This window comes from Emys orbicularis, chromosome 10 (assembly GCF_028017835.1).
Source record: "Emys orbicularis isolate rEmyOrb1 chromosome 10, rEmyOrb1.hap1, whole genome shotgun sequence".
Classification (NCBI taxonomy): Eukaryota; Metazoa; Chordata; order Testudines; family Emydidae; genus Emys; species Emys orbicularis.
The window spans coordinates 68822912-68837601 of record NC_088692.1 but is presented as its reverse complement, the minus strand read 5'-3'; the positions used below and the strand labels follow the sequence as shown (position 1 = coordinate 68837601).

At 44.1% G+C, this 14690-nt stretch overlaps 1 protein-coding gene across 7 annotated transcripts in view; it reads left to right on the top strand.

The window, feature by feature from the left end:
- The first annotated feature begins 2165 nt into the window (after nt 1-2165).
- DMXL2 (Dmx like 2) overlaps nt 2166-14690 on the top strand; it is a 119754-nt gene continuing 107229 nt past the window's right edge. For all 7 annotated transcript variants that reach the window (XM_065412499.1, XM_065412497.1, XM_065412495.1 and 4 more), the window contains exon 1: nt 2166-2252. In XM_065412499.1, coding sequence (XP_065268571.1) covers nt 2166-2252 — 87 coding nt within the window. The remainder of the gene's footprint in view (nt 2253-14690) is intronic.

Sequence of the window (14690 nt, the reverse complement as noted above, 5' to 3'; positions counted from 1 at the left end):
TGAAATCTGACAAAACGTCCCTTGACTTCACTAGCAGTAGACTTGGGTCCTGAGCACTTGAAGTGCCAAGAGTGATTAATGACAATGTTTTTCAATCTGAATTTGCTTTGCTAGTACGTCACTGGAAACATGAGCTTGATTTATCTGTATATTAACATGATTAAGGTTATATGTTCAATTAGGGCAAATAAAATCTTTTTAGAGGAAGCAACAAAGTGCAAGGTGCAATCCTGAAGTCCATACTCAGGAAAACACACATTTACTTAAATAGGAATTTTATAAGCATCTCAGGATTGGACAATAACATGGTGGCAAAAAATGCCTGAGCCCTGACTACAACTACAGGTCCCACTGTTGCTATCAACGGTGGAGTTGTACTGGCAGTGTAGTGCAGATCTATTTTTGTTCAGTGTAAAGACAACCTTGCAGTGTTTTCTTAAATCTTGGGGGATTATGCAATGGTTATTCCCCTAAACAGTTTATAGATCTTCGGTGGTTATTTTTCTTCTTCTAAGACGCAGCATTCTTCGCATTCTTAAAGGTGTTTCAACATTGACTACTTTACTCTGCAAAGTCTTTTGTAAACAAGCCCATCCTCTGAGTCATTACAAATACACTGAATAGAAACATACCTACAAGAGCCTAAGGTACCAGTGGAATTCTTGTCTCCTATACCTCGCTGAAATTAATGCAAAACAATTCTTCCTTGTTTAATATAAACTGATTTCCCCTCTGATACTCGAAAAAATGCCACCCCAAAACACCACTTTCCTCCCTAGTTCCAGTTAATAGAGCTATACAGTTTGAGCACTTAAAAGTGAATCATGGAACCCTCTATCCCCTGCTATAGCTAGACCATTTTACATGTTTCTCACTGACACAGAAAGCAATGATAACCTTTCCTACTATCACTGGCCCCATTCTTGAGGTCAATAATAGCTAGTTACAATTAAACTGCTCAAGGATTAAATGCATGCTGCACATAAGTATTGGAAGTCTGAAACTGATGCTCAGTTTTTCCATGCACTCTGTAGGTATTCCCACCCCAGGGGGTTAGCACAAACAAGTACCAATGCACAGATTCCAAAGGACAGTGCAGGAGCTCACGTCCCAGGTACTCAGTTTCCAGAGGACTGCATACACTTGTGGGGGAAGCTGGTGGAAGCAAATTCCCCAAGGCACTATGCACAATATATTTTAGTGGCATCACAAGCTGTATAAGACTTACAGTAGTGCAAATAAACAAGAGACCACAAGCACCTCAGATCAAAGCTCTGCCCAGTACAGGGCATTACAGTGCGTTTGAGGTTTTAGCTCATGCCCCTCTGTTAAAACGCCCCTTTTTAATAATTCAGCAGCGGATTATCTCACTTTTCTTCCAGGCTCATGCAGTTTTCCCTTGTAATGGACTCTCAGCACTTCTGATAATTAGCAAATATATATATATATATATATATATATATTCTACCACCACTTCCTACTATTTTGAACACTGGGGTGGGGGTGGGGAGCTAAGGCTCTATCTCATTCAATTTCTCCTCTCAGCCAGTGGTTGCACAGCTGTTGCTCCCTAATTCTGCCACTGCGCTTTGCAGCCCTAGTTTAGAGTCCCTGATTCGGTATCTGGTGAGAGCCGCTCTTTTTATGCTGTCACTCTATCTGCCCTGGGAGCCAGCAGAGCCTCAGATCCATCCCCTGGGGGCTGGTGCGTGCGTGTGGACCCCAGTCCGCGCCCCGATGAAGAGGGGAGATCCCCGGCACACGCCCAGCAGAGGGCCCAGTGCACACGCCGCGCGCAGAGCCGCGCACACACCCCTGGGGTGCGGTCCCACGCACTCTGCCGCTTCCCCCTCCCCCGTCCGCACCCAGCGCGCACGCGCGCCGCGGCCCTGTGCACCCACGGCCACCGGCGAGTGCACTGCGCGCGCGCCAGCTCACCTGGTTCGCGCGCCCCATCTATCACCCTCGCCTACTTTCTCGGGCACGAGCTGTGCTCGCGCGAGCCGGTGGCTTCCCGTTCGGTGCGGCGGGAGGGAACGCAACGCGGAGCCATCCGGGTCCTGCTCGGTGCTGGCAGCCGTTGCGCCGCGCCGCACTGCCGGCCCCAGAGAGCGGGGAGCCCGGCCGGCTGGCCCCGCCTCAGCCTGTAGGTCTGCGGGGCCGCCATGCATCTGCACCAGGTGCTCACCGGCGCCGTCAACCCCGGGGACAACTGCTACTCGGTGGGCAGCGTCGGGGACATCCCCTTCACGGTGAGGGTGGTGCGGGGCCGGGTGGGGTGGTGGGATTGCTGGGAGGGGCTTAGGTTGGGGGTAATTAAGGGTGCTGGGTAATTATCTCTGGGGCAGTGGGATGGGGTAATTAGCTGGGGTAGTGGGGTGGGAGGAATGAAGGGTGGGGGTAATTATCGCTGGGGCAGTGGCATGGGATGAGGGGTGATGACTAGGTGTATGGTGGTGGGTAGTTATGCTCTCATGGTAGGCTGGGAATTTCATATTGAGATGCTCCAGTACAGAAAATGACTGGGGAGGAAATAACCCGTCCAGTCAGTCCTTTGGTGTCTGTTTCCCGTGCGGCGATCCCCTAGCTCCCACTGGGGGAAGGGAGGGATCTGCTGTTTTACACTCCCAGAACACAGCAGCAGATGGGGGCTGGGATTCGAGGATGCACTTGTCACCTCTAGCTGGTGTTGAAGGCCCACCTGACATTGTGAAGATGAAAGAGGGAGGGAGACCAATCAACTACATGTCCCTGATTTTTTTGTGTTCACAGAATAAAATAGCTAATAGTATGGCTATTTGCAATGAAAAGAAAGATTCAGTTGGAACAATCTTCTTAAATACCCCATCTGCTATTGGTGAACAATTGGTCTTCTGTTACTATGAGGTGTTGAGAAATTAAATATTAATTCCTTTACAAAAGCTTCCCGTAATATAAGTGAAAATGGATAAGACACATTCAAAACAGTTTGGTAGAGCCTAGTAATTTATATTTGGAGTTGATTTATTTACCATCCATGGGCCTCTCTTTCCCCCTTTTAATGTAAACATAATTGTCACTGATTTGGGTTATGACGTGATTCTATCCGATTTCAATGAGGGATCAGCTTCTGCAGTGTTTAATTTAATCAGTATTTTACTATTTGAGGAGGAATTGTGTCTTACTAGGTTTTGTGATAACCTTTACCAGCCATCATTCCAGGCCTGAACTAGTTCTTGGTTAAGTGATATAAAGCACCATTTTCATTCTAAAAAAAACTGTGGGCAGACTAGTAGGACATTTCAAACCCTGCTTGGTCTTATCATAACTCTGTTTTTAATAACAGATGGTTAAAAAGCTACAAGATATAAAGGGAACTAAGACTGAGCATTTTCCCTGTTGTGCTGCTATGCAGGGCTACTGACATCTAAGGGCATTGTATGGCTGCTGTTACTTTTGACAGTCATATAAAATCATATATTGTAGTATTCTTTCCATTATAATGGCCTGGAGAGTCAGTTCATAATATGCTGTCTTTGTAATATAAAATTTGTTTTTGTTAATACCTGTTAGTTTTACAGCACTCACAACAAATGATATCCTTTTGCAGATTAAGCAATACTAGGTTATGTCAATTTTTCAAGAATACCAAAGTCATGTTTTAGAAAAATGCAAAATCATTATGTGGTTCACTTTAATTGTAGAATTACATGTAAAGCACCCCAGCCTCCCCTCTGGCTATTGTCTGCAACTTTATTATGTTAAATTAAATTAAAAAGGAACTAGCAAGTGATATATGTAAGAGAAAACATATCTCATGATCTTGCTCTGTTGTAACTCTCTGCTTCCCATTCTATCTTATTTCACTCTTGGCTTATTATTTCTTGTTGTTTTAAGCCCTGAACCTGCAATAAGCTTTGTGCAAGCGCAAAGGTCTTCCTCTGCAGAACTCATTCCGGGATCAGGGCCTTAATGCCGAATGTAGATTGTAAATCTCCTGTGACAGACATGTTAATGTTGATTTCTTTTGTTAAGCACCATGCACACCTATAGTGCTGTATTATTATAGGTAGGGCCCTACCAAATTCACAGCCGTGAAAAACGCAACACAGACTGTGAAATCTGATCTCCCCCGTGAAATCTGGCACAGTTAGGGGCTCCTACCCTGCGCAGGGCTCCAGCTGCCTCTCCCGGCTGGGGATGGAGAGGGACGATACTTTCTTTTCCCCTGCAGGGGCCGCACCTGTAGCAGGCCAGACCCATCTCTGGCATCTCCCCTGACTGCCGGAAGCTCGGCGGCTCCAGCTGTCACCTCCCCGCACGGAGATGCTGCAGCTCCAGCTGTCAGTCCACCACTAGGATAGGAGACTGCCTGGAAAAACCAGATATATGTAAACCACTCCATCCCCTCACCCCGAGACCCTGTGACCTTCACTTCTGCGTTGCTGCGGGCAGTGGTGCTGGCTTTAGAGCTGGGCGCCCAGCCAGCAGCCTTCCTTTCTGGATGCCCATATCTAAAGTCAGCGTCCCTGCCAGCAGCAGGGCAGAAGTAAGGGTGGCATCCCACAACCTCCCAATAATAGCCTTGCGACCCTCCCACCGACTGCCTTTTGGGTTACACCACCATGAAATTTCAGATGTAAATATCTGAAAATATGAAATTGACTAATTTTAAACACCCCCCCCCCCCCCCCCCCCGGCCATGAAATTGACCAAAATGGATCCTGAATTTGGTAGGGCCCTAATTATAGGCCTAGCTGATAGTGATGCTTATAGTTAAGTTTGCTTACTTTGCTTACCACTTTCCATTGTAAGCCAGCTCCTGTCTTCAGTTGCCGAAGGCGTTGTGAAACTATAATAGTTTGGGCTGAAAGATTCCATCTTTGTTTTCTGCCTTCATCTGATTTTTTAAAAAGTTTTAGCAAAAATTGTGCAGCTCTTTTTCAGAATGAGGTTAGGGAAAATAGGTAGTTTTAGTGGTGGTATTAATTTGTTTTTACAGCTGTTTCTTTGAAGAGCCCTAGTGCTGCCAAGATGTGCTGCAGAAATTTGAAATTTCCCATTGGTAGAGTCCTGTTGCCACATTTGGATTAATTATATACTGGGAAAATGCCATTTGCTCATACTCAAAGCTTGTTAGAGGACGGCTACTAAAATCTCCAAATGTTCTAATCTGAATAAAGCATAATCCCTTTCCCCAGCAATCATCTATACCATACGTTCTCCTTAGACTCGCTTAGCTGGAGCTCCAGATAGCAACTTGATTATTATCCCAGGGAAAGACTCCAAGTACTGGGCTGAAGCCTACTCTACACTTAAAACTTAAGGTTGATGCAGTTAGATTGATGGAAGAATGCTTTTGTTGACCTACCTACAATTGCTCAGAGGTGGACTTCCTATAGCAGCGGGAAAACCCCTTCTGTCAGAGTAGTCTGCATCTACACTATGAGATTACAGTGGCACAGCAACTGCACCATAGCTCTCCTGTTTAGTGCCCATAGTATAGATGTGGCCTGAGAGACAGTTGGAGACCATGGCCTGATCTACACTACACGGTTAGGTTGACACAAGGGATCTTACATCGAGCTATCTGTGAAAATGTCTTCACTTAAATTTGGCTCTCACCGACATAAGTACCTCTCTACGCCACTTTAATAATGCTACCTCCTTGAGTGGTGTAGAGTCTCAATGAATGTAATTTACTGACACTGTGTTGATCTTGGACACCACATTGTTTATATTGATTGTTACTGGCTTTCAAGAGCTGTTCCACAATGCCCCCCACTGACAATACAATTGACAAGCGTTCCTGGTGAGGATGTGCACTGCCGACGCAAGGAGCCAAGTGTGCACACACAACTGATTAAATAACTACAGTGACTGTATGACGACGTAAATTAGGTCAACATAATTTTGTAGCATAGACATGGCCCATGAGTTCCCATTTTAGCTCCTTTGCTGACTGGTTCTAAGAATTCTATGTACCTCACAGCTCCTTCATCAGGAGGTAGGGAAGTATCATTCCCCACATCTTACAGATGAGTAACAGGAGAGGTTGGACAGTGACTGCTGCTGGAATGCTGTGCCACTGTGCAATGCAGTATTTGTGCAGAATTAATGTTCCCCGCAGAATTTTATTTTTTCACACAATTTGTGATTTCCACCAAAGTGCCTCCTTTTTCTGGTTTTACATGTTTCAAATGTATTAGTTAGGTATATACGTAATGTCTGCGCATACATGAGCACTCTTCACCCTGAATTCCACTCTGTGCATGTCTGACTGTAGTAGCACTGCCCTCTCTCTTATATTCCCTGTCAGCCTGAACCCGCCCCCCTCCGCTTTCACCTATCGCTGCAGCCCTTCCCCAGCACCCCCACCCACGCCTTACATGGGCACATTCATACGACTTCCAGAGAAGGAGTGTTGGCTAGTGAACCATGTACACAACCCAACCCACACAAACACATACATACACTGTACCCTGGGCTTCCCTTCCCCATGCTAAACCACCCTCTATCCTACAACTAAACTACCGCTAACTCACCAACCCCCCTTCTGCTACAGTGGCGTGACCCAAAAACCTTACACTACACATAGAAGATGGAACTTGGACAAGACCTGGCAGACAGACACAAAACAGTCCTTAAGGACGCTAGTGCCCTCTTAAGCCAGGTCATTACAATACTTTAGTATAATGACTTTGTTTAAATGAAGTGTTTAATTTCACCGAAACAGAAGATAACTGTTAACAAAGATGCATCAAGTTCTGTATTAATATACCTAGTAAGGAATCTATTTGTCAAAAAACATTTCGTGGATCTTTTTTGTTGTCTGTGTTGTTACAGACATATTTGCTAACAGGTATTTTGAAATTACCAAAATAATTGAAATTGGCATGATAATGTGATTTTGAGAAATAAAATATGCAGAATTTTAAAATATTGTGCGCAGAATTTTTATTTTTTTGTGCAGAATTCCCCTAGGGGTGGACAGTGTATCTTCTGCATAGCTGAGGATAGAATCAGGGGGATTCGCTCATGTTACTTGGGTATTGCAGCCTAGGCTCCCCCAAGGTTATAACATGGGCAACTAACGTGATTTTAGAAGGTGTTAAACTGTCTGCATAAGATGTTTCAAACTACGTTTGCTCAAATGATTTAGTTAATACTGTTTAAAGCAGCACCTTTTTTTGTTGTTTAGACAGGGCCCAAGTCATTAGTTCAGTCATTGCTCTGCTGCTAAAGCAGCTTGATTCTGTGCTGCCCCTTACTCATGGTAGTGTACCAGTCTAGCCTTATGTAACATTTGGTAAGACAGTACCATAATATTGTCCAAGCTAAACTAAAGCCCCAAAGACAATTTTAGTTCTGAACTTTTGACTACAAACTGGCTTCTGCCCAAAGGCAATTTTTTTAAAAGTCTAAGCAGCGTTTAGCCATTTTGCTGCGTTCAGAGAATGAAAAACTCATTTTTTATCAAAATCAAACTATTTTCACAATGCTGATATCAGTTGAGCTATATTTTTGATAGAATTATTTGGTTGAAAATTTTTGAACAAGCTGTATTTAAAATATGTCTGCAGACCGTCTGAAACAGAAGAGAGGTGGGAACAGCCTGGTGGCCCACAACTTGTCCCCCCACCATAGCATACAGATAATATACAGTGCCAAGTTATGAACTGAGAATTAGTCCTGGGTTACGAGAAATAACGTCTCCCCTCCTGCCCCTTGTCCAACCCCAACTGTTTCATGCTTGGTACTCCTACTCCACTCATGAAGATAGGAGTAGCCTTTACTCTGCTTGTGATCCTTCCACATAGGAGGGGAGTTGGCTACTGGAACCCCTGTCCCCCTCCCCAAATACCTGTTGTATAGTGGTGTTCAGAGAGTCCCAGTGCAGCTGAGCTCAACAGGTGCTGGGCTTCCTCTAGTGGCTTCCGTGCATAGGCTGTTGAAATCCTGCTTCACCCCATGCACAATAGAACTGCGGTGGTCCTGCTACAAGAGGCTTCCCCCATCCACGCTTCCCATGAAAAAAGGGGCTCTCATATTTGTGTGAACTCTTCTATTCATCTCATTAGGTTGTGAATTCTGAAATCTGTCTCTCTTATTCCTCAAACTTTTCTATATGTATGAGGCCTGTTTACCCGCTAATCCTTTGTAGTGTATAGCTATACCAGCAAACCCTCCAAGTGGAGATGCAGCTTGTACCAGCAAAAGAGTCCTTTTACTTGTATAGCTTATATCAGTTTCCCAAACATGGATTTTTTGCCAGTATAACTGCATCTTCACCAGAGCTTTTACTGGCATAGGTTGTTGATTAGAGTCATGCTTTTTTCCCCACATTCCTAATCCAACATAGCTATGCAGCAAAGCTTTTAAGTGTAACCCAGGCCTCAAAATACTGGGAAAGTGTCCCATTAGTTTGTACCCTCAACTTTGCACAAGCTTCAGGCACTGTTGGCAAGTAGATTAAATCTTCTGGCTACTGATTTGTCAGAGGTTGATGGTTGTATATTAATGTGGCCCCTCTGCCCACCAAAACAGCCAGGGTGATGGAGTACTTTTCGAATAAAAATTATTAAAATAGAATTGTAGGACTGGAAGGGACCTCCAGAAGTCATCTAGTCCAGTCCCCTGCACTCATGGCAAGACTAAGTATTATCTAGACCTGGTATTATCCTACAGGTGTTTGTCTAACCTGCTCTTAAAAATCTCCAATCATGGAGATTCCACAACCTCCCTAGGCAATTTATTCCAGTGCTTAACTATCCTAACCATTAGGAAATTTTTCCTAATGTCCAACCTAAACCGCCCTTGCAGCAAATTACGCCTATTGCTCCTTGTCCTATCCTCAGGTTAAAGAGAACAATTTACCTCCCTCCTCCTTGTAACAACCTTTTATGTACTTGAAAACGTATGTCTTCTCTTCTCCAAACTAAACAAACCCAGTTTTTTCAGTCTTCCCTCATAGGTCATGTTTTCTAGACCTTTAATCATTTTTGTTGCTCTTCTCTGGACTTTCTCCAGTTTGTCCATCTTTCCTGAAATGTGGTGCCCAGAACTGGACACAATACTCCAGTTGAGGCCTAATCAGCATGGAGTAGAGTAGAAGAATTACTTCTCGTGTCTTGTTTACAGAACTCCTGCTAATACATCCCAGAATTATGTTTGCTTTTTTTGAAGAGTGTTACACTGACTCATATTTAGCTTGTGATCCACTATGACTAAGGCTAAGATTTTGTCAGGGATATTTTTAGTAAAAAAGTCACAGACAGGTCATGGGCAATAAAGAAAAATTCTTGGAAGCCTGTGACCTGTCTATGACTTTTACTAAAAAATATCCCTGACAAAATGGGGAACTCGGTTTCGGGGTCCCCACTCTGGTTGCAGTGGCTGGGCAGCTGCAGGGGCTCGCTCTGAGCTCTGGAGGAACCTCGCAGCTCCTGGCCACTGGGTCTGAAGTCATGGAGGTCGCTGGAAGTCACGGATTCTGTGACTTCCGCTACCTCCGTGAAAAAATTGTAGCCTTAACTACGAGCCCCCGATCCCTTTCCACAGTACTTTTTCCTAGGCAGTCATTTCCCATTTTGTATTTGTGTAACTGATTGTTCCTTTTTAAGTGGAGTACAGTGCATTTGTCCTTATTGACTTTTTATCCTGTTTACTTCAGACCATTTCTCCAGATCATTTTGAATTTTAATCCTGTCCTCTAAAGCACTTGCAACCTCTCCCAGCTTGGGATTGTCCGCAAACTTTATAAGTATACTCTCTATGCCATGATGTAAGTCATTGATGAAGATATTGAACAGAACCGGACCCAGAACAGATCTCTGCAGGACCCTACTCGATATGCCCTTTCAGCTTGACTGATCAGTGAACTACTGATAATTACTCTCTGGGAACAGTTTTCCAACCAGTTATGCACCCACCTTATAGTAATTCCATCTACGTTGTATTTCCCTAGTTTGTTTATGAGAAGGTCATGTGAGACCGTATCAGAAGCCTTACTAAAGTCAAGATATACAACATCTACTGCTTCTCTTCTGTCCGTAAGGCTTGTTATCCTATCAAAGAAAGCTATTAGGTTGGTTTTACATGATTTGTTCTTGAAAAATCCATGCTGACTGTTACTTATCATCTTATAGATGTTTGCAAATTGATTGCTTAATTATTTGCTCCATTATCTTTCCAGGTACTGAAGTTAAGCTAACTGGTCTGTAATTCCCCAGGTTGTCTTTATTTCCCTTTTATAAAATGGCACTATATTTGCACTTTTTCCATTCCTCTGGAATCTCTCTCATCTTCCATGACTTTTCAAAGATAATCGCCAATGGCCCAGATATCTCCTCAGTCAGCTCCTTGAGTATTCTAGGATGTATTTCATCAGGCCATGGTGACTTTTATTTTAACTTTCCAGAAACCCTCGCTTCTAGGCCAAGACCAAATATGAGCCCAAACATCATGTCAAAAATAGCAATTCACTGAAATTTAAACTTTTCAGAAACATAAGTTAATATAGCTTTTGTCAAGTTCAGAATGGAATTTCTGATAAAAAAAAAAAAATGAGAGAGAGATCATGGGCACTCTGCCTAATTCAGACTATAGTCACTCTCCTGTGGGGCTGTTTCACTTTGTATAGATAAATATTCATTGTACCAGAGCAAGAGAGAGACTGACACTATAGGCAGGTAGTTAGGAAACACTCCTGGGATGTGAAAAATTCAGGTTCAAGTCCCTGCTTGGCCTTATTTGGAGCAGTCACTTGAACCTGGGTATCCCACAGCTCAGGTGAGTGCCCTCACCACTGGGCTGCTGGCTGTTCTGGGGTGGGTGTCTCTAGCTCATATTTCTTCCCAAGAAATTTCAAAAGGTCTAATTTTCATTCCTCCACAGAATGAAAACAGATTTCAAAACCTAGAAAATTTTTGTAAAACAGAATTTGTTTTCTGGGTAACTATATTGTCTAGAGAGCATAATCTTTCATAATAAAAACTACGAGATGAGGACACTGATGAAAGAATAGCAGTTTCTTATCAATGCCGGATATTTAAATTGCAGAACCTAACAGTAAGGCAGCTGAGTGGAGGCTGTTTATGAATGAACACACATACCCTATTCCCTTCCTAATATCTCAGAATGGAGGTAATTACTTAAAAACAGTTAATCCATTAACTCTTACAGTTTGGGTCAGAAATCCTACTGGGTCAAGTTTGTTGCCATTGAACTCAATTACAGCTCTGTCGTCATTCACTTCAGTAGACTCAGGTCTTGGCCCTTAGCAAAGACATTAGAAATGGCAGCTTGTTAGCAGCTTGTGGATCTTGCAAGTCATCCTTGCTTCTCTGGCAGTTGCTACTCCATTTAGTTTTCTTTGGAAGATATCAGTATGACTAGAAATAAAACTGATGTTTCCTTTTGTCCTTCTGACAATGCTGTTTATTGAGGTTTCTTCAGTGCTCTCATCATTGTGGATCTGAGCACCTTGTTTTCCCCAGTATTTGTTTTTCATGTTTGTATCCTTTATAGATTTCCCCTCTCTGTCCCTGATGCCATCCTAGTGTATTTTTATCCTGTTCCCAACAACAATATACCACTGTATTCAAGCTCCTGTGTTGCTGTTACCATTCTCTTAGCCAAGGAGGCTTAAACATGACTGACTCAAAGGAGAGACAGTCAACTGTGCTCCTAAATAAGATGGAGAGGGTACTGTTAAATATTACAGGACATTTCCTCTTCTTCAGAGTAGAGTGAGCTGCTTCTGCAGTAATCTAACTCAAGGAGCAAAAGGCCAAAATTAAAATCTTGATTGATGGGTTTTTATTGGATTTGTTTCAAGTATAACTAGGCCATGTTTTAGGAATTTGTAACAATCAGCGTATTGAATGTAGCACAAAAGTCACAGATACTTGTGCTCAGATGTATGGAATGTGGAAATGTGTCTTGAAGTCAATAAAAGTATGTAACCCTTATTTGAGTAAAAGCTTTGTTTTAATTTTGCACGGTACACCTGCTAAGAAGGGAAGTTTGCTTTAAAAACAAAGGCAGATTTGCATGATACTGGCATTTTAATAACAATTGGTATTAAGTTTACCTGTGCTTTAAAAAAAAAAAAAAAAAGGTATTTTTCAAAAGTAAAAATGCACCTCATCCAAACCAAGAAAAACACAGTACCTTCCCCAAAAGAGTTTACAGTGTAAGGCCCTGGTCCTGCACTTTAAAGCCCAACTTCAACAAGGGTCATTTACAAATGAAGGGCCAGGACCGGCTCTAGGCACCAGCAAAGCAAGCAGGTGCTTGGGGCGGCAAATTTGCAGGGGCGCAAGAATCCAGCATGAGAGCTGAGAACCAACAGGGAGCCCTGGGAGCTGTAGTTCCTTGGTTAGCTCCCTGCCTATAGAGCCAGCCCTGGAGCAGGGAAAGAACTACATTTCCCAGCATTCCCTCGGCCGCAATTAACAGGAAAGGGAGGGGGAAGGAGTGTAGAACTGAAACCTCATGCTGCAGCTTGCTGTAAATGGTAGGAACAGAGCCAGCTCTAAGTTTTTTGCCGCCCCCCACCTCAGCCCTGGGCTCCCCCCGCACCCCTGTGTTGCCCCAGCCCTGGACTCTCCCCCGCCCACACCCCCTGCTGCCCCAGCTCTGGCCCCCACCTGCACCCCCCTGCTGCCCCAGCCCTGGGTTCTCCCCCCACCCGCATCTCCTGCCACCCCAGCCCTGGCCCCCACCTGCACCCCCCTGCCGCCCCAGCCCTGGGCTCTCCCCCCACCCGCACCCCCTGCCGCCCCAGCCCTGGGCTCTTCCCCCCACACGCATCTCCTGCCACCCCAGCCCTGGGCTCTTCTCACCCCCCTGCACCACCTGCCGCCCCAGCTCTGGCCCCCACCCGCACCTCCTGCCGCCCCAGCCCTGGGCTCTCCCCCCACCCGCATCTCCTGCCACCCCAGCCCTGGGCTCTTCTCCCCCCCCCTGCACCCGCACTCCCTTCTGCCCTAGCTCTGGCCCCCACCTGCACCTCCTGCCGCCCCAGCCCTGGGCTCTCCCCCAAAGAAAGAATTGGGTGGACTAAATGGACATTGCACCTCTCTATCTGAAGCCTAGCAAGGCAGGTACGTGGATCCCACTAGAATTTAAAATGAAAAGTAAGGGAGGGGAGGCTCTACTAGACTGGGCAACTTTAGATACAGTACCAGGCATGTAGGAGGATTTACACTTCTGAGCCATGGAAGCAGAAATTGACTTTTCTTTTCCAGATTTAGCTAATATTCAGAAAGGGAATCCAGCACCTGCCTTCCAGATTTGAACAACCTCAAAATTCAGGAGTGCTCAATCTCAATTTGGGCAGCTGTTACTTCATTTCTCCCAAATCAAATATACTGATCCACTTTAACTTGCTGTAGGAAAAAGTAGAATAAATTGAGCAAGAAATGCTTCCCAGTGGTTATTAGGACTGGAATTGCTATTTTCAACAGACATTGCTTTTTTTATTATTATTATTATTATTATTAAGTTTTAGTTTTTTGTTTAAAAGGAAGACCGTGATATTGCATTGGCAAATTCCCCATAGAAACAAAGAATGGAACAAAAGAATAATAAAGGCACCTCAACTTTTCCTCATTTATGTAGGACAGTCTTATAATATGCATCCAGATAGCCTCCAATCACACCAGCTGAAAATTGTTCCACTTTACTGCGGTTCTGTAACCATATGGGAACCAATCCTGTCTGTGTTCTGTGCACATCCAAAATTCCTGCTGAATGACCCGCCCTGGGAGCGAGTTACCAGTGACCCAGGGCTGGGTTGGCAGGAGGGTGCAGTGGGGGGCGGGGGCGACAGCCAAAATTTTTTTTGCTTGGGGCAGCAAAAAACCTAGAGCCGTCCCTGCCAAGGGCCCTCTGCAGATGCGGGTGTCCATCCATGCAGTCATTGTAGGACTGTTGCCAAAGAGGGGAAGGGGAGAAAAGGGGTGAGAAAAAGAAGATAAATAACTCAGTAAGATGTGCACACATCTCAGTAAGATGTCTTCAACTTGACAGTTCTGTTCAAAAACTGTTTTTGCTTATCTTCCCCTTTCTCCCTACTTTGTCAAAGCATGGTGAAATACAATACATCTAGCCCAAAAGTATTAGCTTGTTGGCACAGGGAATAGTGAGAAGGGAAGGCATTTTAAAAAAAGGAGGTATTTACTTTGGTTAGAATTACAGAGCCCGTAGCATGATGGGAGTGTGAGATAATACAAGAGCCAGAAAATCTTAACAAAATGTATAAATGTCGTTAGAGATACAATAAGCATAATTAAGTTAAAATTGAGAAATCTTTACCTCAAGATGCACAGGAACACATTTGTATAATACTCTTCACTTGGTTAGCTTTGCTGTTAGGGATACATCAGAACACAGCTTGACTTTCAGATCCCAGGTTAAATTAGCAGGGCTGGTAATTAGAAAAAACAAACATCTTTGTACATGTAAATGGCAGATTTGAGATGAAGGGCATTGGGATTACTGCCTGGCAACCCTTCAATGCCAGTTTTGCAGACTCAAATAAGACAAATTCCCCAAAGACATAATTTAATGTGAAGGTTGACCATTGGAATGAATTCTAACTGAGCATGGACAAGCCTCTTTCAATATTTTTGTTGTCCAGTAATGTACCAACACTTCCAAGTAATGAGGCTTCTACCATGTACTTGAAAAGATCAAAACTGTAT